Here is a 24,955-nt window from a genome sequence, read left to right as displayed (position 1 = left end):
ATAATACAAGCTTTAGCTTCCTTAACTTGGGTCTAGATGGCGCTGTGTGAATAATCCTGAGATTGTTATTATTATTGTGGTTACACATACCAACAGATGGGCCGTATGCTTGCCATTCCAGCATATGTGACAGTCAAACGTAAACTCAGTTTGTTTGCTATTCCAATCGTATAAAAATATCAACGTATATGTTCAAAATCTACCCTGTATCATCGTAAGCACAGATATTATATTATATTAGAGTCCGTTAGTTTTCTGTTCCCGCGCGTTCCCTTCCCCTCCCTAACTAGTAACAAACGGACTGTACGGCGGCCTTGACGCGCGCGCGCATTGTGTTGTGAATTAAAATAAATTAGAACTGTGTTAAACCTACTGTGAAACTGGAAAGCTAGCGAAGATACCTTCGAGACCCTGAAGCCCAAGAAATCCGCAGAACCATAAAGGTAAATGACTGACGCTTCCCTAACATTTTGGTAGCAGAGTAGTTTCCCAAACAGTATATTTTCTAAATTTGTCACCACGTGATCGATTGCTTATTTTGTATGAAGAGCATTTGCAAACAGCACACGATTGACAAACAAACGATCAAACACTATTAGTTGATTGAACCCTGCACGATACGCGTCAGGAATGACAGCTGCTGGATTATCAACCTTACCACATTACAATACAGCTCTATATAACTCAATTTACCATATTTCATTCCATCATTTGTGACTACACAAGAGACATTCGTCGAAATCATTTGGAATAGAAAGGGTTGATGTTAAGTACAATACAATATGCATATTAATGTTTACACAATTAAATAATTAATGATTTCCTCTATTAGTTGGTTTATTAACATTATTATTATGTAAATTCTTTCGTACATTTTTTACACAGTTATTAATTCTTCTTCAGAATTCATAAAATCAAATTAAATATCATAGCCGCTTATTAATGTAAAAAATATATTATAATTTTTTCCCTACCGTCCGGTTCAGAATATAAATCTGTTTGTATTGAGAATAACTGGCAATAAATGGGCTAAAAAGGACTTGTATCCAGAGCCGTAAAATATTAAATAAAAAAAATTACATATAGTCTATGATGTATGTAACGTACTCTGTGCAGTTGAGAGAGTCTGTATCGTGAAATGGCGGGAACGGCCATATTAAATGTGAAGCGCAAATTAGCTTTTTATTTAAATTAATATTTAAATACAGTACAATTATATAGTATAACTGATATAGTAATAATAGATAGTGGTCACCCAGTGGTCGAAATTCGACCATAACTCAATTCAATTCAATACAAAATATCTTTATTCATGTAGGTCTATTACAGACTCTTATGTATGTCAAAACTACCGTCAGTTCCGAATTATATCGAGATGAGAAGAATTGACAAGTAACTCGTTTCGTTTCGTTGGTGTTAAGTTCCAGCCATTTCAGAGAATATCCGGAACAAACAGACAGACAGATAAAAATTGTAAAAGATGTTATTTTGGTGTATGTACCGCATTTATATCCATATTTATTTGCATGTAATAAAAAACGGTTACTTCAATATTACAAACAGACACTCCAATTTTATTTATATGTATAGATGTATAGACAATGAATCTTTTAAGATAATATTTGCAAAATGTTTAATATTATCAAAATCCTGTATCTGAACACCAAACACCACACACTGTCTTGTCTTCTCTCTCTGACCATGTCTTCTCATCTCAAAATCATTCCGAACTGACGCTAGATTTGACATATCATAAGAGTCTGTAATAGATCTACATAAATAAAAATATTTTGAATTTTGAATTATTTTAATTTTGAAAACACATCCGCGCTATATTCAGACATCCCAATAAACCTCGAAATGAGACACCACATACGAGAGAAGATTATAATTATATGAGAAAATAGTGTTACAAAATATTCAATAATAAGATTTTACAATTGTGTATATCAATCGATGAAAATGAAACAATATGGAGTTTTAGCAATCTAACAGCGCCATCTAGTATTCATTTCGGACCTAAATTACGTAAACATTTGCATTCTACGGACAATCATTGTGAAATATAACCTACTAGCTGCGCCCGTGACTTCGTCCGAGTAAAATGACGATACTTCCATATAACCTTTCATCTCCACTTTCAACCCCTTGCAACCCTTTTTCGCTAAAATAAAGATGGGTGACACTGCATGTTGTCACTCACAGGCCGGCCAGCGGTGGTTCTGGGCCAGACGGATAAGGTCTGCCTCGGTGTCACTGTTAGGCAAATTGTAACATCTCGGCTGTAGTTGCACAAAAGTGTAAATTAAATAAATATTATAATATTAAAGTAAATTAAAAAAGGCACTGACGAATATATCTGTGGAAAAATGTATTTAAATATATAAAAAAAAAAACCCTTTTTCGCATTAAAAAGTAGCCTATGTCCTTTGTCAGGGTCTAGACTATCTGTGTACCAAATTTCATTTAAATCGGTTCAGTGGTTTCGGCGTGAAAGCGAGACATACAGACAGACAGAGTTACTTTCACATTTATAATATTTGTAAGGATTTGCTACATTATTTTTATACTGAAAGTACTATTTAATTATACAGATACTATATTTATATAATAATACATAAGTACTAGATATAGTGGCGCCCTCAACAAATCGTATCTAACGTAACAGCCATTCCACAATAAATATTTAAATAATATCAAGCAATTTAATAGAGTTGAAATTATTATAAGTTTCACAGTTCTTAATTTAGAATTTCACCTAGAGGCTTAAAACAATTCGATAACAATTAGGGAAGTCTCGAGGACGCTTCAGGAAAACTTTATTATACGATTACTTACGTTCATATTATTTCGTGCACTTACCTCAAGTTCGGGAATATTGAATTTATACAAAACAGTTTGTAGAACTCTGTAAATTGTCGTCACGAATCTTTGAAATTAATATAATTTTCTATTTAATATAGTACCTAATTATTATTATCGTAATAAATAATGGAAAAAACAGAAATACAGTTGAGTTTCTGGTCAGGTCTTCAATCTTTGAAATTAATGTAATTTTCTATTTAAAATAGTACCTAATTATTATTATTATAATAAGTAATTAAAACAAAAGAAATTCAGTTGAGTTTCTTGCCAGTTCTTCCTCAATTAGATCTGTTTGATGACGGGATTTGGCACGGTGGTACCATACAAAGATTTATTAAAAGCAGTCCAATAGTTTCTGAGAGCCCGTACAAACAGATCAGAGAGAGAGAGATAAACGAAAAATAAAGAACATCTAGTTGGTTGCCATGTTTTTTTATTTTTTGCTTTTTTGTAAGTTGAATAAGCATATGGCTTACCTAGACCTATGCACGACAAAAATCTGTAGATTCTGCCAAACTGAAGAGGAAACGCCACTACACATCCTATGTGGTTGTAGCCCACTCATGCATAAACGAAATATCTCCCTTGGAAAGTTTACACTCTTTCCCGAAGAGATGAAAGCATCGCTCCTAAATAAAAATCCTTCAATTCTTGTCCCTGACGGGTCTAGGCAGCGAACTTTTAAAAAGGGCGAGCATTATGGATCTATGTAGGTCGCAGTGCTACAGGTTCAGGTATCTGACAAAAGCCAAAACAACCCAATAAAAAAATTAAAAAAAAATTGTGATAAACCGCCTATTATAAAACATTTATTTTCATTGTTTTGTACTTACTGTCCTATGTTTATGTATGCGCAATAAGGAGTTATTATTATTATTATTATATTTGTATTCATGAGTATGATTGTTTGTATCAGTCTGGGTGTTTTTATTGTATATTTTGTACACTTATGTATTATGTATTTACACAACGTATATAAGTATTGTGTCAGTTGTTTAGTACCTATAACACAAGCTTTGCTTAACTTGATACTAGATGGTGATGTGTGGATTATATTTGGAATTCCGGGTAACTAGATCCATGCAGCATTTTTTTTTTATGGATGATAATGGAATGGTGCACCTGCCTGCGCTAACGGTTTACGCTGGCGGGGCACCAGTGGAGGATGTTAAGATGACCATGAGGTCAGGTCAGTTAGCCCATCGCGACAAATTCACCAGGAATTTATCACGATGGTTTGCAGGGGGAACCGCGTGGAGGTCAACCTGGCTTGGTAAATTGCTGGTAATGGGGTCATAAGTCCACATTAATAACAATCCCCTTTCCCTCTTCCATGCAGCATTATATAGCGCATCAGACTGGGGAATACCTAGACTGTTATATAGCTATACCCGCGATTACGTCCGCGTGCAATAGTGACCTAGGCCAAATAATTGCGTGCAATATTAAATAAGGTAAGTTCTAATCAAAAAAGCCTAAAAAATAAGTTTCAAACTTCTAGCTTTAAAAACGACGATAGTTACAGACAATCTCTTATCTCTCCTTTCATCCCCTTACAACCCTATTATCGCGTTAAAAAGTAGCCTATATCGTTTCCCCCGGTCTAGACGATCTGTATATCAAATTTCTTTAAATTCGTTCAGTAGTATTAGTGTGAAAGCGAGACAGATGTTGCGGGTAAAAGATACGATGTTGTTGGTCGAGACGATGTATATTACAGATGATAATAAACTGACAATATGTACATAGAAATATTGATCTTATATACTAAATAACAATAGGAAAATGTAAGGTGGGGTGACACAGTTTAGACACAGCAGTGCTTAGTAGACAATATTGAATTTGTCTTACTAGACATTATTAAATGCAATTATTATTTTGATGTATACTTAGTATACTTAGTTACTTTCACATTTATTGTACTTGTAAGTATTGGAGTTCACTAGTCTAATTAATTTGATTTCATTAATGTTTTTGGTAGTGTAATAAGTCGGATATTTTGACTTGAAACCAATTATTTTAAGACAAACACACATAAGAAAAGAAATGCGTAACTTAACTGCAGTTTCTAAGAAATCAGTTAATTGTACAATTAGAACATATCGCCTAACTATTGTAGTTATGTAAACATAACGGAACGTAAACAATCGTTTGTAGATAACTTCACGCGCTGTGAGACGCCGCACGTATCCTTACGCTACTATCTTGCAGGCTGCACCAATTTTGATAGGGCTGCCGTCAGTTCATTCAACAGAGATAAGCTCCTTTTATACGTACGCTCTTTCACGCGCAAATACGCTTTCATGCAGGAAAGAATGTGCATGTAATTCACGTACGATTTCTCCTCCGATCGATTCCCCGTCCAATTCAAACGGGAATCGAAATTACGACGGCCTGAATTGAGGTTCAAACCTCTAGCGGTACTCTCAGACTAAAGGCGCATCCGTCAGGCGGGAGTTGGCCTTCAATCGGTCCAATAAGTCCTTCCGCGGATTTGGAGTGCAATCTGCACTTGCCCTCTATCGTCCGGTGAAGTTGTAAAGGCCAGCTGTGGCCAACAGAGTTAAAGTAGTTCGAAAAAAAAACGTGCTATTAGACTTTCACGAAGGAAAGAATGTGCATGTAAATGTAGACAAAGAGAACGAGAAAGATCGCGCGCGCAGTGAGCGCGTCATTTAGCGCCATTTTGTAATAATTAATTATCATTCCAAGATAGAGAACATCTGACTATGGATTAAAAATATAGTTATAGCGTTATTGATCATTTATAAATCTTAAACGTGTCTTTGGATATAAAATTATATTAATTTTATAAAAGTGGTACCCCCGAAACCTTACAAAGGTCATCGGGGGTAACCTCTGGATCTACAATTCCTATATTAAAAACTCATTAATTTGAAAGCCACATTATTTGTGAATGTCATAAGATGTAAAACATCACGCTACGACTAATAGGAGCAGAACTGCAACTAAAAATGTAGCATAAACGGGGGAAATATAAAAAATAGATACTTTTATATAAAAATTTAGTTTGTCAACCCTGTGTCAATGACATAATACTACGTGATACGTAACATGTTCACCCCAATCAGCACCCACCCACAGCAATCATTATCTGAACCTGCTTTATCAAGAGGGAGGGGATTTACTAGTAACGACGCAGATGGAGAGAGGAATGAAGACGGAATGATTTTCCCTCCTGCACTAACGGTAGCAGGGTACTAATGATGAATTTGAGAAGGAATAGGAAATCACTTCAAAATCTTCATATTTATTTATTTAAAACTTTATTGAATTTCTGTACAATAGGCGGGCTTGATTAAACATTGTACCATCCAAATAAATGCAGATGTCGAAGAATGAACAACGTCCAAAACATTGTGATGATAATAATAAAAACAAACAAAATATGTAACAATTATCTTTTGTTAGATATTTTGTTTTTAAATTGTTACATTGTATTTATTAAAATATGCACAAATACACAAATATAGATATATGGCAGACTTAACAAAGTCTGCCATATATCTATATATATAAATACTAAACTACTAGCTTGGCCATTTTTTGGGATTCATGGTCGAAGGTCGTAAAGGTAAAACAAACTCAAGCGTCTACCCGTAAGCCAAATTTCAATGACCCAATATGATATATTAGAAAGACAAATAGTTAGTTAATATTATTTTATCTGTAGTAAAGTCTGATGATTGCTATCAATATAACATATCAGGATGACTTCCTCGCGGAATTTGTCAAAGTAAACGATTACGATAAACTCCCGGTGCATCCTCCACTGATGCCCTGCCACCAACCGATAGAGCATGCATGTGTGCCTATATAAGTTTCTATCTAAGCGGTCAGTACTAACAATACCCTTCAATAAGAAAAAAATAATTGACCAACATGTTTGTCCGACAAGCAGTCAAGTCAACACATTTGAAGGCATCATGCATGACCTGAAACTGACTAATCGGTTCAATCGATCGACTAACAAATTGTGTCGTACTTACATTTTGCCCCACTGTGAGAATAACATAAAGCGACGCTCTCACGCTCGCCCCGCCATATCGCGGTGGCACGTGCCTGCGAATTAATCTCCGTTCACCCCCACTTACCCCATTCGCGGAAACATTCGATAATATGTTTTAATTCGGAATAATAAAGACCTTTTTTAATAAAAAAAATCTATATACCATTTGATTCAAGTAAACGAATTCATTCTAAATTCGAATTTTTACCATTTACTCCATTCGCGGAAACATTGGATAATATGTTTTAATTCAGAACAATAAAGACTTTTTTCTAAATAAAATATGTTTTTATACCATTTCATTCAAGTAAACGCATTCTAAATTTGAATTTTTACTACTTACCCCTTTCGAGGAAACATTGGATAATATGTTTTAATTCAGAATAATAAAGACTTTTTTCTAATAAAGTATTTTTTTATACGATTATGATTCAAGTAAACGCATTCTAAATTCGAATTTTTTGGAATTTCGTTTGAATATAATCAATTTTAATTGTTTTTTAAATTAAAATTTGAACAAAACACAATAGATATTAACATTTTTTTTTTAATTTAGCAATAATGCTAATGTTTATGTATGTAAGAGAAGTTATGTTTTACCTCTTAATTATATATTCTGTAAAATAATGTTTTCATATTTTCCAGTAATGAGCTTACGAGCTTCGTGCATTGTTGCAGTTTATATATGTACCTCTGCATATTACAACAGTTTATTTTATTTTATGTATGTTTATTTAAAAGAGTTACTATTGCAATTCAGTATAGTAACAACTAGTATACAATGTATTTATTTCATTTACTTAAATTTAAGTTATTGTACGTACGTTTTTGTAGTTGATTTTGCATATTAAATAAATATCAATATAATTTATAATGGAATCACCTAATCTTTTTTAATGTATGAAAAATCTTCACCAAAATCATTCATCCACGTAGAAAAGCAGGAGGGATGTGGCTGAGATATGAATCTGCACCCATATTGCGTGCTATGTCGTAGCCTGGTCGCTGAGCAGTCAACACCAGGCTTTCGAGCTCTATTCATTGCCTGACGATGATGAGTTCAGAGGCGGAACACGTGTAGTAATATGAGTGTAGATGCGATAACGGTCGGAATTTGATCACCAATAGAGAAGATCGTAACGCTTCCAGTAGCGGTGGTCAGTTTTCCGCACTGCGGTATGTGGTAGCGGAATGAAATAAAATAATATAAAAAGGTACATTAAGTAAATAAAAAAATATATTTCTAATCTATACATATAAATAAAATTGGAGTGTCTGTTTGCAATATTGAAATAATCGTTTTTTACCACATGTTAATAAATTTTTTACACTTTTTGTCTATCTGTCTGTTTGTTCCGGCTAATCTCTGAAATGGCTGGACCGATTTTGACGGGACTTTTTGGCAGGTAGCTGATGTAATAAGGAGTAACTTGGGCTACTTTTATTTTAGAAAAATAAAGTTAAATTCCACGCGGACGAAGTCGCGGGTTCAGCTAGTTCAAAATATATCTATAACTAGCAGTCACGCGTTGCTGTGGCTAAGGTTCTTGAATACAATAATATATATTGCGACTATAAATTGAGATATAAGCTATCCTATCTTTCAAGTTGGATCAAATTGCACACAATGCGCAAATCAAATTTGCAATCCGTTCAGTAGTATAGTAGTCCATCGCGGACAAACAAAATGACACGTAATTATTATATATAAAGATAAAAATTATATAGTATGTAAATATAACTATACATAATACGGCAGCTTCCGTTAATCTTCCTTAACTAACAAGCACTAAAGGAGATTAAAGTGCAAATTGACAGTACAATAGTTTAGGAAAGCAATTAAACATTTTTGCTCATTAAACAAAAAAAAAACGCGCGTTGAGTAGCACGGCGCGTGCCGCTCGCGTGCCACGCACTTGTTGCCAGCTCCTCAATGAATCATACATTCATACATACAAGCTTTATAATGGAGATTATAAGCACTCTGTCAAATTCAAATTCAAATTCAAAAATCATTCATGTAGGACATTTTAGCCGCTTATGAACGTCAAGTTTTTACATTATATTTTTTTTCCAACCGTCCAGTTCGGTATATAGATCCAATTGAGATGAACTGGCAAAAAACTCAATTGAATTACTTTTTTTTTAAATTTATTTTCAATGTATATGTAGGTATTTATATAGGTGTCTATGTCTAACATTAAATGAAAATCCGGTGTATGAACAACTATTGCCATGCACGCTCGTCATTCAAGTAATCGTTTAGTGAGTAATAGCTTTGCTCAGTAAATATGATTTAACAGGTGTTTTGAATTTATTTAAGGGTAATTCCAATATATCCTTTGGTATCTTATTGTAAATTTTTATACCTATTCCCATAAAAGACCTATAGACTTTTTCTAAACAGCAAGTTTCTCTTTAAATCTAGTATTAATATTATGAATATTGCTGTTTTTTGATTGGTTGCGTCAGCGATACTTAGTCAATAATCACTATATAATATAAAAGATTTTAGTGCTTTTCAAAACGAATTCAAAGACATTCCTAATTTCAAAGGTTTAGATTTGTTTTAATAAATCAAGACTATATGCATTTTATTATTTTACAACGATATTTTAAAATTAACTATTTGCATGAAATATATTTAGAATAAACTGATCATAGTGTAGGTATACCCATAGACTAATTAACGTTTTACAAGAGTTGGTACCACCCTTATGAAAATTTAACCAAAATTAAATCTTATATATAAAATTCTCGTGTCACAGTTTTCGTTCCCGAAACGGTTTGACCGATTCTCATGAAATTTTGTGAGCGTATTGAGTGGGTCTGAGAATCGGCCAACATCTATTTTTCATCCCCCTAAATGTTAGGGGTAGTCCATCCCTAAATTTGTTTTTGTTTTTTAAGGCAAAACAACGTTTGCCGGGACAGCTACTCTATTTATAAATTAGTAATTCTCCTAAAATAAAAAAGTTTGCACAGTTTCACAAAAACATTGTTTTAGGTATTTTGATAGAAACGAACTCATACAAATGTCCGGTGCTGAATAAAATTTGTTAAAAAATATTTTAAATAATAGTTTTACCAGTGACGTAAACCTATATTACTGGCACAGATAACATAATATTACATAATTACTGAACATTATGATCAAATACTTGTCTATGAATAATAATGATGGCGTAAACTCGTAACAAAGACTCGGAAATTCAAAATTAGAACTAGGGCAATTCAAATTTAGAACTAGCACTAGTTTAGGTTTTTCTTTTAAACATTTTTAAACTATGCTCACAGAGTAATTAACAGTTATGTAGCGAACTCTTTTATAGGTTTTTATATTATGTTTTAATTTTATAATTTTATTTTTTTGACAGATTCTTTTTGCAGCATTCTATTATATATCGCTGTCGTATTAGTCGCATTTACTTTTATATCCGTATTTTTTCTCATAAAACCCACAATAACTATCACTCATCAGACACATCAGATACCTCCGCTTGAAGTAGGTTATAAGAGTTGGTACAGCTTTTATGAGAATACAATGAAAAATCTATGTATCAAGTTGCGGTATATACTAAAAAAAGAGTTTCACGCTAGAGTTTTTTTATGTTATAGGTTGAGGCAGGACAAGAAAAAAAAATATGCTCTATCAATCCTATTTTAAATCTCGTTGATAAATCTTTACTTTTACTGTATTAATCGAATTATATAGAATATATATTTGTATATGAATCGATTATACAAGTGTTTAAAATAAACAACGACAGAGTCATTTCTCGCAAAACGAAGGTCCCACCGAGATTTGAACTCGGATCGCTGGATTCAGAGTCCAGAGTGCTAACCATTACACCATGGGACCGTCGGCCGGGAATCGCAAAATATTCTTTTAATTCTGAAACGATGTTGATGAAGTACATAAATATATATAAACCAGTCATAAATTACTGATTACAAACGTAAATTGATTAAGTTTTATACCAATTAGAATTAAATTGAAGATTTTCTATTGAATTATATATTACAATTCAATTTATTAATTTAAATTGAATTATACAGAATGGAGTTATTTCTCATTGGCAATAACAGTGTTGAATATGAAATTGAAATTGTAAAAAAGCATTCTTGTACAATATTTATCATGAGGTTACTAGTGCAGTGAGTTCTATTTTTGACCCACTGGACTCAAATAGACCTACATACAGTCTCCAAACAAATTTGAACAAACAAAAAACTTAACGTTAGTATGCGTAACGTCTTATTTAGATAATTTTTTTGATTTGAGATGAAATAGGAGATCAAATGAAACAATTCCTATCAAACTAAAAGCCGGTAGTCAAATTCAGTAGTCATAACTACAAGATTCGAATGAAAATCGATGTAAGTATTATGCTTATGTCATAAATAATAAAAATATAATATTAATATCCAAAACGCAACATTCACTATGGAAATTGACAAATTGTTTTCAATTATTTTGTTAATTTCAACGACACAATAGATTTATAGCCAATAAGATTAAGTTATAAGTAAATTAAAACAAATATAATCGTTTAGCACCCAAATTTAGAATTTTATATGTAAGTTTATAAATAGTTCTTTAACCACTGAAAATTTTAAAAGTAATAATAGAACATAGACAACTTGCCAACGAATGTGTTCGAATCTTTTTAAATTAGTGATTGAATGCGTGTAACTCGATTGTGTTATTAACATCATAATCGAAACTGTAGCGATTGGTTAGCATCGATCATTAAATTTGACAGGCGATCGTCGCTCGTGCAGGAAGTCAACATGTGCGCTGATTGAAAGTGAAAAATTATTAAATTAACAATTATATATAGTAAAGAGAAAATTGATTATTTATTAAAATAAAATAATGAAGTTATTGTTGTAAAAACTTTTTTTTATAACAATAAATACGAAACAAATGGTCTGAGTTTACAAATAGGAACAAATAAATAATATATGTCGAAATTTATTTAATGCAATATTTTGGCTTATTTATTTTTGTTTTATTGATTTATGTGGTAAGTTTAATGTAGTCCTAGTGTTGGACTGTAGTTTGAGCCAATTTAAGAACCGACAAGAATCTCCACTATTTCCTACTCCTTTCAAACGAAATTGTAGTGATTACAAAAATACGTTTTTTTTATCGTTATACACCAATGTGCGCTAAATTTACATATATTTTTTTATTGTATATCTATCTAAAGTCTGTTATAGAAATTTTACATAGGTACAAGTAGTATTTGGGTCATAAACTACTTTTTATCCAGGTTAATTTGTCCCGGTCACGCAGTCGACGTTGCGAATTGCGAATAAAAGATTGTAGATAAAAAATATATAGTCTACCTATGCTACTATGGTTATGAGTATATATATACTAGTTGAGCCCGTATACGTTGTTTTGACATATACATTAAAATCGCTATTAAAAAATATGGACTGATTGTAGAAGGGTGAAAATTTGGGGTTTTATGTATTTTTAATGCCACTTTATAAAAGAAAACTTGTTCAAATTTAAAAAAATTAAAAGTTATAGGTGCACAACTCTTATCACTTAGGGGTATGAAAAATAGATAGTAGCCAATTCTCAGACCTACTAAATATGCATTTAAAATTTCATAATAATCAAGCCATTTCGGAGGAGTATAGTAATTAACGTTGTGACACGAGTATTTTATAAGTATATATTCGATTAATTTGTTAATAATAAATAACCAAAAAGCAAGCTCGATTGCTTCCAATTGAATTATTTCTGCAAACATTTGGTATACGATATCTGTTATTAATAGGGGTCTGTTATGTTATTGTCACAGAGAACAGACCAACAACGTTACTGTTATTTTGTATAATTGATTTATTAATATATATAAATAATTAAAATTATATATAGGTAATACAATTTTTGCACAATTTATACACGTATTTTTCTTTCACGAAAACATAATTAAATCTTGATAAAAAAAGATTTCAATTAAGATAAAGTAAACTGCATATATTGATTATAAACTTTTAATTTAGCTGCATAATGTAATGATATTAAAAACATAAGTTTATCCTGTCATTTTTCTTCTTTCTCGAAGATGGGTAACAGCCTGACAGACTGAACTTAGTCCCGTAGAAATTGGGAAATTGTTTGTGGATATATTGGCACCAAATTGAGTATTACAATTGTACACTTCCTCTCGCCGTGGTTAATAGATATTTTAAACAATGTATTATTAATAGTTCCTAATATTGAAATGGGTTTAAAACATGATCTATACTAATATTATAAAAAGAAGATTGAATTTTTAAATTCATCACCTCCTATATTACACAAATACATTATACGAGAATAACCTACTTAACACAGATTGCTATTCAGCGGGCAACGTCACGCGATATAGCTATAGTATTTATAAGAATAAATAATAAGCAAAACAACCTCCCTTCGCATTCACCGCCATTATCATTAAATAAAATAGATGGCATCAAAGTTATCGAATGACCATACCGCTTTATTGCTTAACAATTAGTTGTATACCGACCATGGTAGGTAATGCCCTTTATTTCTTGCACAATGCAAAAAGTTACAATTAATAGTTCTATATCCAGTCAATAAGGTTCAAATTACTACATAAGTATTAATGCGGTGAGGGTGAACACAAAAGCGAGCTGACCATTGCAGTGACCAAGCAAGTGATCACTTAATTTATAACAAGTGGTCAAAGATATAAAATAACACTCATGTCTAATATCAATTTTAGTTGTGATAATATTTGCGCAAATGTCCACGACGGTCAGTAATAAATAAACATTGTTTATACCATTATATATCTACGAAATATAATTATAATACTCAATTTATTTAAATATATCGAAATTTAAATAATAATAAATTATCTGATAATAGAGATGTAAACTAGTCGAATTAAAAAATAAACAATAATAACTACTTTATTCAAATCTCTTCATTACTTTTTAATTTACAAAAGAACGTTATCGAAGCAATGGCATTGTATAATATCGATTAATTTCAATATTTATTCGATTAGTATTTCATTAGTTTTACATTCCGTATTAAATTTTAATTACAAAATACTTTATTAGGTAGCAATAACCAAATTTGTCAATTGCCTATTATTTGCACCAACACTGAATTTTCCAATTAAAAAATCTTAAATATTGTGTTATTACTTTAGTCAAAATGTTGATGTTCATGTAATTTAATTATTAAAACTCATGTTTATTTATAAATTTAACTACTTATAGTTATAAGTTACATACACAAGTACATACAAATAATAATCACACTTGATTGAAATTTTTACATAGATAATAGAATTTTAATCCCATAAAAGTATTTCAATACTCATCAAAATTGAATACTCATAAAACTGTTGTCATAAATATACCAGTTGTAACCAAACCGTAAATCAAGCGATATATAATAAAAATATGCAATGAACAAATCAACTAAATTTATAACAGTCAACATCTCGTAAATCTATAATTGAATTAATCGGGTCCAACTCGAGTTAATCGAATTTAGTAGTTGCCCAATGAATGTACGACTAATGATAACGTGTGCCTCGACTGTTACAAAGCGCCCCATCCCTATTCAATTTCACTGATTGTATTTTTGAAATTTAAAATTAGAATGTTCATTTCTAGAAATAAATAATTGAAATTTTTCATCGTTGTTTATGAAAATTATTTGATTTGGAGTAAAGAATAATGGTTGGAGTTTGTTTCTTCGTTTTTTTTTCTGTCGTGGAATTTAGCAATTTAGTTTTTTAGTTCAATCGTAGCGATTGTGCCGAGTACCCAGATACCTACGTAACCGTCATTCTATACCGATCATTCATAAAAAAAAAGGGAATGTAGTTTCAAGAAACTATATTTTTCTCCTCCAGATTGTGTTAATTTTTTTAAATTATTTTTTTATTAAGTAATTATAAATTTCATATCTCACTGTTAGAAAAAGATATGTAAATTAATAATCTCTGAGTATCTCCTTTTTTTACGTTTAAATATAGCTCTACAATCAATTTTATTTTTTCGATTGCCATTTTTAAATTGAAATGAAAATACTATTTACGTATTCAAAAGTTAAATATATAAACAACGAAGGCATAAAATAATTTGAATGGCAACGAAATGAATTAAAGAAATGCATTTCTGGCTGTACATTTGTTGACAGGCGGGACTGATAGCCGCAAAACAGTTTTTAATTGTGCGGACATTTTGATTATTAATATTCATACATCTGCTTCGCGTCGCGTCGCGGATGTGACGAATAGGCTGACCAAATTTAGTCATTATATTTTTGGGATTTATTGGATATGCTTTGAGTCGCGTCGCGGATTTGACGATTGGCTGTCCAACTTTAGTTTTTATTTTTTTGGGATTTTGATGACGAACTTTTCCGGCGTTTTTGTTTCGTACGATAAATCAATAGACACTATTAATATATATTTTTAACACTATTGAGTTCGTGTTCTGTATTTCTAAGCTACTCAAATTAGGTTCTTCTAGTATATAGTTAAACGGATTGTAACATGAAAAATTTTATGGTAAATAAAGGTATTTACCCCTCGAGATGTTTCGAGACTGACTCGGTCAGTCAGCTCGTAACCACGGCTAATGCAACCTAGTCAAAAAGTTGAGAGAGGTAAATATCTTTAATGACATTATATTTGTGTTAAAAACCGTTTAACTAAAATTTGTACTAAACACGAAAGTTCAGAAATAGGTTCTTCTACTCAATACATTCTGTCCATATAATTCGCATCGTGATTTGTAAACACAGGACAACAAATATGTTTTTTATAACTAAAAAAAATGTACATATACTATGGTAAAAATCGGGACATTTTTAACCCCGATCTTGCCGTCGAGACACGGAATAGAAAGGTCTGAAATCGGGACCGTATAAGTTGGTCACCATAGTGACGAATGTCAGCCGTAACTAATTTACCACTTTTCATACAATGAGTCTGTATTAGAAATAGAAATAATTTTTATTGAATTAAATTTAATTTAGAATGGTATAATTAATTTGAGATTTAACTAAGAATGTACAAGAAACTCGATTCATAGACTGAGAAAAATTTATCTTATTTTTGTTAACTTTTTTTTTTTTTACTGTCGGCTTGGGTATCTCAGTCTCACCTATTTTAAACAGTGGCCAGGCAGCATGCTTTGTAAGCTATGGTAAGTTGCATTAAACAGTGAAATCGCAACATACGGGGCATGACATCTTCGTCCTCCAAAATGGCAACGCACAAGCGATATTGCGGGCGTCAGATTATAACATAATGTGTATAGGCGACGGTTATCACTTCAGGTGAACCATTCCAATGTTTTCCATTTCCATAAAAAAAAGTATTACATAGAGTACTACTTTTTAGCACAGATAAGGTTTAGTAATAAAATCATAATTCATACTTTGATGATATTTTCATGCGTCAAAATCCGAATCTTAAATCCTTTCAAATGAAATAAGTTTTTTCGGTTTTAAATGACGGAGTTTTGACTAAGAAATTCTAACTAAATTCAATGCAATGGACTAACATAACAGACTTGACATCAAGTTCATCTATCGTCATATACCGATGCGCTATTCTATTTTCAAACAAAATTACTAAAAAAATATAAGCCCTGCTGCCTTATATATTTGACATTTGTCTGGAATATGCCGCCAAAACTAAACCTCAATATTCACATGTACTACCACTGCCCTCTGTGTTCTCTGTGTTTACCAACGTAACACTTCTTTTAATTATGCGAGAACAGATGGCAGCACTATAAAGTAAATATATTCTAATAGAAATGACACTAATTGATGTATAACAAATAATTATTTTATGTAACAATCATATGTATTGATTCACGGTTAATGAAAATATATTTTGAATTTATTTTGTGTATTGTTTCAATGAACGAACAATTTCCAGACATATTGACAATCAGCAAAACGTGACTGACATTTGATAGGATATCCGATATTCAATGACATTTCTTTCTATAAATATAAACAAACGTTCCCTGACGGACGTATGATATTTTAAACATTTATGTCTATCAGAATACTTATCGATTTTAAATGTAAATACGGTTAGACAGTGCCATTAATGAATTTTGTGCGTTCGTAATCGTTCTTTAATATTTGTAAGGACTATCTACCATACCTAAATGTCCACACAATCTAAAACTATGCCTATGTTAGACCTTAAAGTTTACGTTAGAGTCGTGGCCGCAGTATTTTCCGTAAGTAAATAATTAGCTTATTACTTGTACAAAACTGTTTAAAGTTTGCTAGAAGGTAATGGCTTAGCTATACAGCCATATTATAACAAGAAGTGCCTTCAAAATCTATGATAATATTAAAAAAAAAAACAATAATATTTAACTTTTTAATTATTTTTTTAATTACCCTCTAATGTAAAAGAATTATTTTTTAATTGAACATTGGATGCTGCCAACCATAGTACCAAAATATGTGCCAATCTTTTTTTTAACAAAAAACAGTTGATAATATTTTATACATTATCAACCGTTTTTTATTTGAAATATTATTACCGCCAGAAAACAGAAACGATTATTTCTACACAAACAACACAGACTCAATAGATAAAATTGTAGTAATAAAAAAATAGGATTTATGGAAAAATGGAAAATTCTTCTAACATATTTTGATAAAAAAATAAGGGTCAATGTGAACTAATATGAAACATAATGTTTGATAAAATGTAACAGTAATTTTCCATGAATAACTTAGTAAAGCCTATATATTCAAATATTAGTTCATATTCATCAAATTACACAAGATTGGAACTATTTGTACAGAGCAAACAAGACAAGGTGAAAAGTATTCACAATTGAATTAGTGTTATCAATAATACAACACCAATAATACTATTTCTTTATAGTAAATCATATTAATAACATGATATGCTTTGTTATGCTATTCAAAAGGTTAGATAAATATTTTTTGTACCTTCCTGCTCTATTATAGCTTCATTTTCAATTTATCTATGTTTCTTTCAAGTAATAATATAAATGTTAACATCAACTTATGGATTTTTCATATTATTTGCCTGCCAGTTTGGGAATGTTGTACATATAAATAACAAGACTTATACACAGAATATTTTTTTTAATTACATATGTATAATATATATTTTTAATTGTACATAATTATGTATAAATAATACATATGTAATTAAAAAAACTATTCTGAGTGATACTTGAGTGTTCTAAATGTGAAAATGTACAGGATAAAAAACCAGGATAAAAAGAAAAAAATACTTTCACATAGCACTATATAAGAATAGAAATAATCTTTATTCAAATAAACTTAATGTAAGCACTTTTGAATAGTTATATTTTTTTATTTTACCACTCATTCAGAAAACAACTTATCACAAGAAGATAGAGCCAGAAACTTGTGTTGTTCTTTTAAATAAATGTTGTTCATCACTTCATTTTTAAGTTCTTGAGTGATTGAGAAAGATATTGCAACCATGCTCAAAATTATCTTAAAACTCAATGACAGAAAAAAATATTATCTCTTTCTTAATTTTTATAATACTCTCTTTTTTTTTAAATTAACATATTATAAATTTTATAATTAATTAACATTAAATTATTGACAAATATTTTACTATTGTTCTTGTACTTATAATGAAGACAATGTAATGAATGATACATGTTAATTGAAAACATTATAGTCTGTAATTCTGTATTACTTTTTAAACAGTTTTATATAAAACTAGCTACTCGACCCAGCTTCGCATGGGTGTACATGTATTATATATATAAACATTCCTCTTGAATTAGTCTATCTATTAAAAGATACTGCTTCAAAATCTTTTGCATAGTTTTAAACATTTAAGCATAAATAGGTGCAGGCAGACAGCGACTGCGACTTTTGTTTTATACTATTTAATGATATTAAGTAAGAAAATGTTAAAAGAAATGTTAAAACACATTACATTAATTTTCAGATATCATCAACAACTGCGTTTGTGATGGTGCTGCTGCGTTTACTGTATCCAGAGCTATACTACTTAGAACCATTAGTTGGTAGTGATTTAGGTAAATATCATTACTAGAAAGACACATCCATCTCATCCACTCTAGAAACTCACATCCATCATGCAGGAGTTGGCCATTTGCCTCTTTATAAATCCTGCGAGTAGATCAGCATTTTTTAGCATAAGCTGTAAAGGAGCTATAAAATAGTTTAGTAAAATAACTAAATAATAATTTGTAGTAAAATTATGACATTTTTGTGTTAGCCTCGGTATTTTCTATGTATATTTAAAAATACCTATAGTACAAGTATAGTATAGTATCTACTTGGTTTGGGATTAGATAACGCAGTAAAACTTGTTCAGGGTATTTTTTGTTTAATTAAAATACAAACAAACTGGCAGCTCACCTGTCAAACATGTTTCTCCATTCCAGAGAACTAAGATATGCCTCTTATCCTAGAATTTCAATGTCTAATCGCAACCTTAAACCGAAATACAGCTTACTAAGCAAGCTGCTTGGCAGCTGAAATAGGTGAGACTTAGGAGATTTTTAGGGTATACCTTTAGTAAAGTCTGTTAGTGATTTAAAAATAAACATTCAAATCAAATCAAAATTCATGTAGGTCTATTACAGACTCTTATATGTCAAATCTACCGCCAGTTCAAAGTGCTTTCAAGCTAAGAACTGATAAGATACTCGGCTCTTATTATTTTCAAATGAGCTTATACATGTTTACAAAAATACAGATTCATTTTTAAATTAGGGAGAATAGTGTGACCACATAATACCAGTATAAGCTATTGCAATATTCTCAAAAGGAAACAGTAGGGAAAAAAATATAATATAAAAAATTTGACTTTCATAAGCGGCTAAAATCCCTACATGAATAAATTATTTTTGAATTTGATATAGTCTAATCAGTGTTCGTAACCCGAACAGACCTATCCTCACAAGTTCGTTATTCGTTCACGAGTATGACGAATGAAACAGCTATCATTATACTCAACGATATTAGAGGGAACACATTCTGTTCCGAAGTCTCTTGCCTCCTTGAAGCCTGTGAAGACACCAGATTTCTGCGCTTTCGCGCAGTCTGGCTTTACACGCACAACGGCCCGAATGAGAGGATAATTGCTGGGAATGGAGTCCAACTTACATTACACATTACAAAACTCTGTATTTATATCATTGTCTGACGGGAGTGTCTGTTAGTAATGTGGACTAATGATCTCATTGCTAGCAATGTACCATGTCAGGTCTACCTCCACGCGTTTCCCCCTGGAAAGCATCGTGATAAATTCCTGGTGAATTTGCCACGTTGGGCTAACTGATCTGACTTCATGTTCACCTTATCATCCTCCACTGGTGCCCCGCCAGCGTATACCGTTAGGGCAAGCGGGTGCACCATTACATTATCATCCACTAAAAAAAAAATATCAATGTCTCTCTCTCTCTCTGTCTATGTCTATCTTATCTATATCATTCACAGTGGTCCATTACTTCATATCTGGACTAATGGTGATGACGAGCGCAATAGGCTTCCTGAACAGCTGCGTGGTGATCAACCGGAGTGCGGCACACAACGCAGGCCGGAACATCACCACCTGGCTGCTACTGGACTCGCTCTTCGAGACCAGCAGGGTGATATATGTGTTCATATGCGAGATTGTGCTGAAGGGGAAAGGGCCGGTGCAGTTGTATGAGTTGCTGATCAGCGCTGCGCAGTATCGTTAGTATCAATTTTAAAACATTATTTTAGAGCAGTGATTCTCAACCATTGTGCCGCGGCACTTTTGTGTGCCACGAAATTCTAAGTTAATTTAATTCGGCAATTTTTAGATATATAATTATTAATCTATAATTCATCCTTTATTAAACGGACTGTTATTTTTTTTAGTACACATTATTTTATTTCGTACATTTCAAATTATTATCATACGTTTCATTTTTTTCTTTATGTGCCGCCAAAAGTTGTTAAAGTGTGCCGCAACAAAAAATATTGAGAATCATTGTTTTAGGCATTTATGGCCTCGGTGGTCTAGTAGTTCAGCACACTGCTTTACAATCCGATGGTTGTGGGTTCGATTCCTCGCACGGTACAAACATTTATATTCAGGAGTATGATTGTTTGTCGGTCTGGATGTTACCTAAGCATATTTTATCTATTTTTATTTTTTTCTGGATATTGGAATGGTACACCCGCCTGCGCTAACGGTTTACGCTGCCGGGGCACCAGTGGAGAATTATGAGATGGGAATGGACGATGGAGGTTAGGTCAGTTCATGCCAAGATGAGTTTATGTCAACTGTACTAATAGTATAAATAGTATGTTCTCTGCAGTTAGTCACGCAATTTGGCCGACATAAAGTTGGCCGTTCGGTTTTGTGTATTTTACGGAATGAAATGGTTTTCCATCAAGATTTTATCTCACACCATACAACCCTGAAAGCCTCAATCAATATGCATGCATGCATATTTCCCCTTCGATCGATCCCCGTCCAATTCAAGCGGGGATCGAAATTACCACGGCCTGAGCCGAGGTTCGAACCTCTTGCGTCAGGCGGGAGTTCGCCATTAACCGCTCCATAAGTCCTTCCGTGGGTTTGAAGTGCCATCTGCACTCTCCCTTTATCATCCAGTGAAGCTGTAAAGGCCAGCTGCGAGCAACAGAATAACCGTTAGAGCAATCCGAAAAAAAACGCTTATTTTATTAAATATCTATTTATTTTCAGTATTGGACAGCTTCCTCTACTGCCAGATGATACTCAGACACTAGTAGAGGCTGAAACTATCAAGTTTACAGTGTTATCCATCCACAGGATGCAGTCAACTTCCACCGTGAGTTAGTGAGGATATTGTTGCTTCTAAGAACATATATTTAGTGTAACTATAATTGTGTTGACTAGTTTTGTCGCATTTTTAAGTGAAATGGTATTATAGTTGCTTTTACACGATACGTTCTTTCACGCGCGATCAGGAGCGTACGCGATTTAGCACGGTCCTTCCCGTGCGCGCGCGCAATTGTGAGGGATTGCATTTTACTATGTTTCATATCATTACACTTTCATTAAAAATTGGATTTTTTATCCAACTGATTTTATTTTCCAAAGACTAGTTTAAGTTTTTTAAATTATCATTAAATCTATAATTATGTATTTGCTCCATAGACAGGTGACCGCCATTTTGTAATGATAATTAATGTTTACAAAATGGCGCCAAATGACGCACGATAAAAAGACGCGAGAGTACGTTCACTGCGCGCAATCGTGAGTGATTGCATTTTACTATTTATTGTGTTCATTCTTCTGCGCGTGTTTGTGCGTATGTTTCATGTCATTTCACTTTCATTTAAAATTATATTTTTTATTCCACATATCTTCTATTCCAAAGACTAGTGTATGGTTTTTAAATTACCAATGTACCTATATTTATGTCTTCGCTCCATAGACGGATCCGCCATTTTGCAATGATAATTATTACAAAATGGCGCTATGTGACGCACGATTGAAGGACGCGGGAAAGCGCTCACTGTTTACTCGCGCGGTCTTTCTCGTTCTCTTTGACTACATTTTCACATTCTCTCTGCGTGAAAGCAGATTAAAGCGTGAAAGAGCGTATGGTAAAAGCAGCTTATGGAGTTAAATAATATGTATAGTTGTCTCGATTTTGATTTTATGATATAGGAAATGACTTTCCGTCCGGAGAGAATTACGTCATACGGTATATAAAGTAAAAATATTATATATACCTTAATTCGACTCTAAGAAGTCGCAGTTTGGTCGCCGAGTCAACCAAACTACTAGGCTTCAATGTTATATCCGAACTCTATTCAATGGCTGATGATGTCTCGTCCAGAGGTGAAACGCGTGTCGCAATACGGGTGTAGATCAAGTGATGGTCGGAGTTTGATCACCAATAGAAAAGGTCGGAATGCTTCTGTTCTCACACATGCTAATGTAGCGGAATTAAAGAAAATAGTGAATAGTGTCTGTTTGTCATATAAAAATTACCGTTTTTACTATATCCATATGAATAAATACGGTACATACACCAAAAAAACATTTTTTACAATTTTGTCTGTCGGTCTGTTTGTTCCGGCTCATCTCTGAAATGGCTGCATCGATTTTGACGGGACTTTTTTTGGCAGGTAGCTGATGTAATAAGGAGTAACTTAGGCTACTTTTATTTTAGAAAAATAAAGTTAAATTCCAAATTCGCGTGGTGAGCTAGTATATATATATAATTTTAGAATGTATGTATTTTTTTCCGGACGGTAAATGGTCATTTGGTATTATATTGTATGTATAACTATGGTCTGTGTAAACGCGGATGAAATAAACCCCATAGAGGCTATTATTGAAGTAAGACGGTAAACTGTCATAATCCACTATAACTGTGATTATATTAGTGTATTTCATATGTATATAGGATACTTTTAGAGCGAGCAAGATAGATCTATCTAGGTCGCAGTGCTACAGGTCTTAACTATAGTTAAAAAACCGTGAATAAAAAAAAATAGTTTTAGTTTTTTTTCTATACATTCTCAATTCAAATATCTTCGTCAGTTTCTTCAATCCAAAAATACAAGTGTTTTTTTGTTATATGTTTATAGTTTTTTTTTCTATATACAGTCGGTTGTATATGTATATAAAGCCGGGTAGAATACACATGAAGTGGTAAATGAATCACTCACGCAATTTATTAAATGAATCACTGCGAAGTCTGTGGTCAGTTTAGTATGAAAAAAATATTTATTTATATGTATACTGTTACATTATTGAATATAGATGTAATGTTTTACAATAATCTCTGCACTAAGCTCAAGGCCAGCAGTGTTTCTGTACTAAAATATTTCGCGTAAAAGGGTAACAAACATCCGTGCTCACAATTTTTCGCGTTTATTAAGATTCAGTCGATCAGAAATCTTTTATTACAGAAACTGTAACTTAATACACGTTATTTAGAATTACATTTGATTTTTTTAAGTTGATCCAATTTCAGGAGCACTAGCGGGATTAGGGTAGGGCGCCGGGCACAGTCTAGAACGTTGTGGCCTAAAACTATGAGGTTTGGCAAGTAACATCGTAATAGATCATAAGTACAGAAATAAATCTGACAACTGAACATTTGTGATAAAACCTTAAAAACAAAATAGGGGGTCTAATATGAATATTTGCTTACCTCGATAATATAATCGAATTCGCCTAAATAATATAATGGAATCGAATCGCCTCCTATAAAGTAAGTAGGTACTTTAAAATGTTTTACGTTTGCTGGTACGGAACCTTTCGAGTGCAAATCCAATTCGTGCGTGGCCAGTTTTTCGAACGGGTTTGCAGTTAGTAGGCGTGAGTAAGATAAGGCAGGGGGCGTCGTATGAACTCGCTCAGGACGCTGGTAGTGGTAAAACCGGCACTTTTCAGGAGTATTCTACCTGGCTTTCGGGTTGTACCTTTTACTATAACGAGATATTATGGCCGTTTAACGAGCTTGTTAATTATTAAAAGGCCAGCAACGCACTTGTATTTCCCCTAGTGTTTTTTATAGATGATAATGGAATAGTACACCTGCCTGCGCTAATGGTTTACGCTGGAGGGGCACCAGTGGAGGATGGTAAGATATTGCATGAGGTCATTTACCCCATCGTGGTAAATTCACCATGAATTTTTTCGATGGTTTCCAGGGAGAACCGTGTGCAGGTCGACCTAACATGGTACATTGCTAGCAATGGGGACACTAGACTCCATTGCTAACACTCCCCTTCGTCCCATTCTCCTGTTGTTTTTTTTAGAGGATGATAATGGAATTGTGCCCTAGTCTACGCTAATGGTTTACGCTGGCGGAGCACCAGTGGAGGATGGTAAGATGTTGCATGAGGTCAGGTCAGTTAGCCCATCGTGGTAAATTCACCATGAATTTATAACCATGGTTTCCAGGGGGAACCGTGTGGAGGTCGACCTAACATGGTACATTGCTAACAATGGGGACACTAGACACCATTACTGTCTCCTTCTCCCCATTTCCCTGGTG

At 32.7% G+C, this 24,955-nt stretch overlaps 1 protein-coding gene and 1 non-coding gene across 3 annotated transcripts; one reads left to right on the top strand and one right to left on the bottom strand.

Moving 5' to 3' along the window:
* Nucleotides 1-10,685: 10,685 nt before the first annotated feature.
* On the bottom strand, nt 10,686-10,757 carry Trnaq-cug (transfer RNA glutamine (anticodon CUG)). The gene has a single exon. It is a non-coding gene; the product is annotated as a tRNA-Gln (tRNA).
* A 6,184-nt stretch (nt 10,758-16,941) lies between these two features.
* On the top strand, nt 16,942-24,673 carry LOC131846090 (uncharacterized). 2 transcript variants are annotated; one of them, XR_009357669.1, is made up of 5 exons: nt 16,942-17,155; nt 18,895-18,985; nt 20,415-20,654; nt 21,658-21,763; nt 24,609-24,673. XR_009357669.1 is itself a non-coding variant. In XM_059195346.1 (4 exons), the coding sequence occupies exons 1-4, from the start codon at nt 17,081-17,083 to the stop codon at nt 21,699-21,701; spliced, it is 450 nt and encodes a 149-aa protein (XP_059051329.1). In that variant the 5' UTR covers nt 16,942-17,080; the 3' UTR covers nt 21,702-22,029. The 2 variants fall into 2 exon arrangements, 1 of the variants encoding a protein (XP_059051329.1); XM_059195346.1 differs by lacking the exon at nt 24,609-24,673 and having other exon boundaries at nt 21,658-22,029.
* The last annotated feature ends 282 nt before the right edge of the window (nt 24,674-24,955 follow it).

The sequence above is a fragment of the Achroia grisella genome, unplaced genomic scaffold (genome assembly GCF_030625045.1).
Source record: "Achroia grisella isolate CSIRO2021 unplaced genomic scaffold, CSIRO_AGI_Agris_v1 utg1056, whole genome shotgun sequence".
Taxonomy (NCBI): Eukaryota; Metazoa; Arthropoda; class Insecta; order Lepidoptera; family Pyralidae; genus Achroia; species Achroia grisella.
The sequence above is the reverse complement of the archived record's forward strand: the minus strand, read 5'-3'. Positions and strand labels throughout refer to the sequence as shown.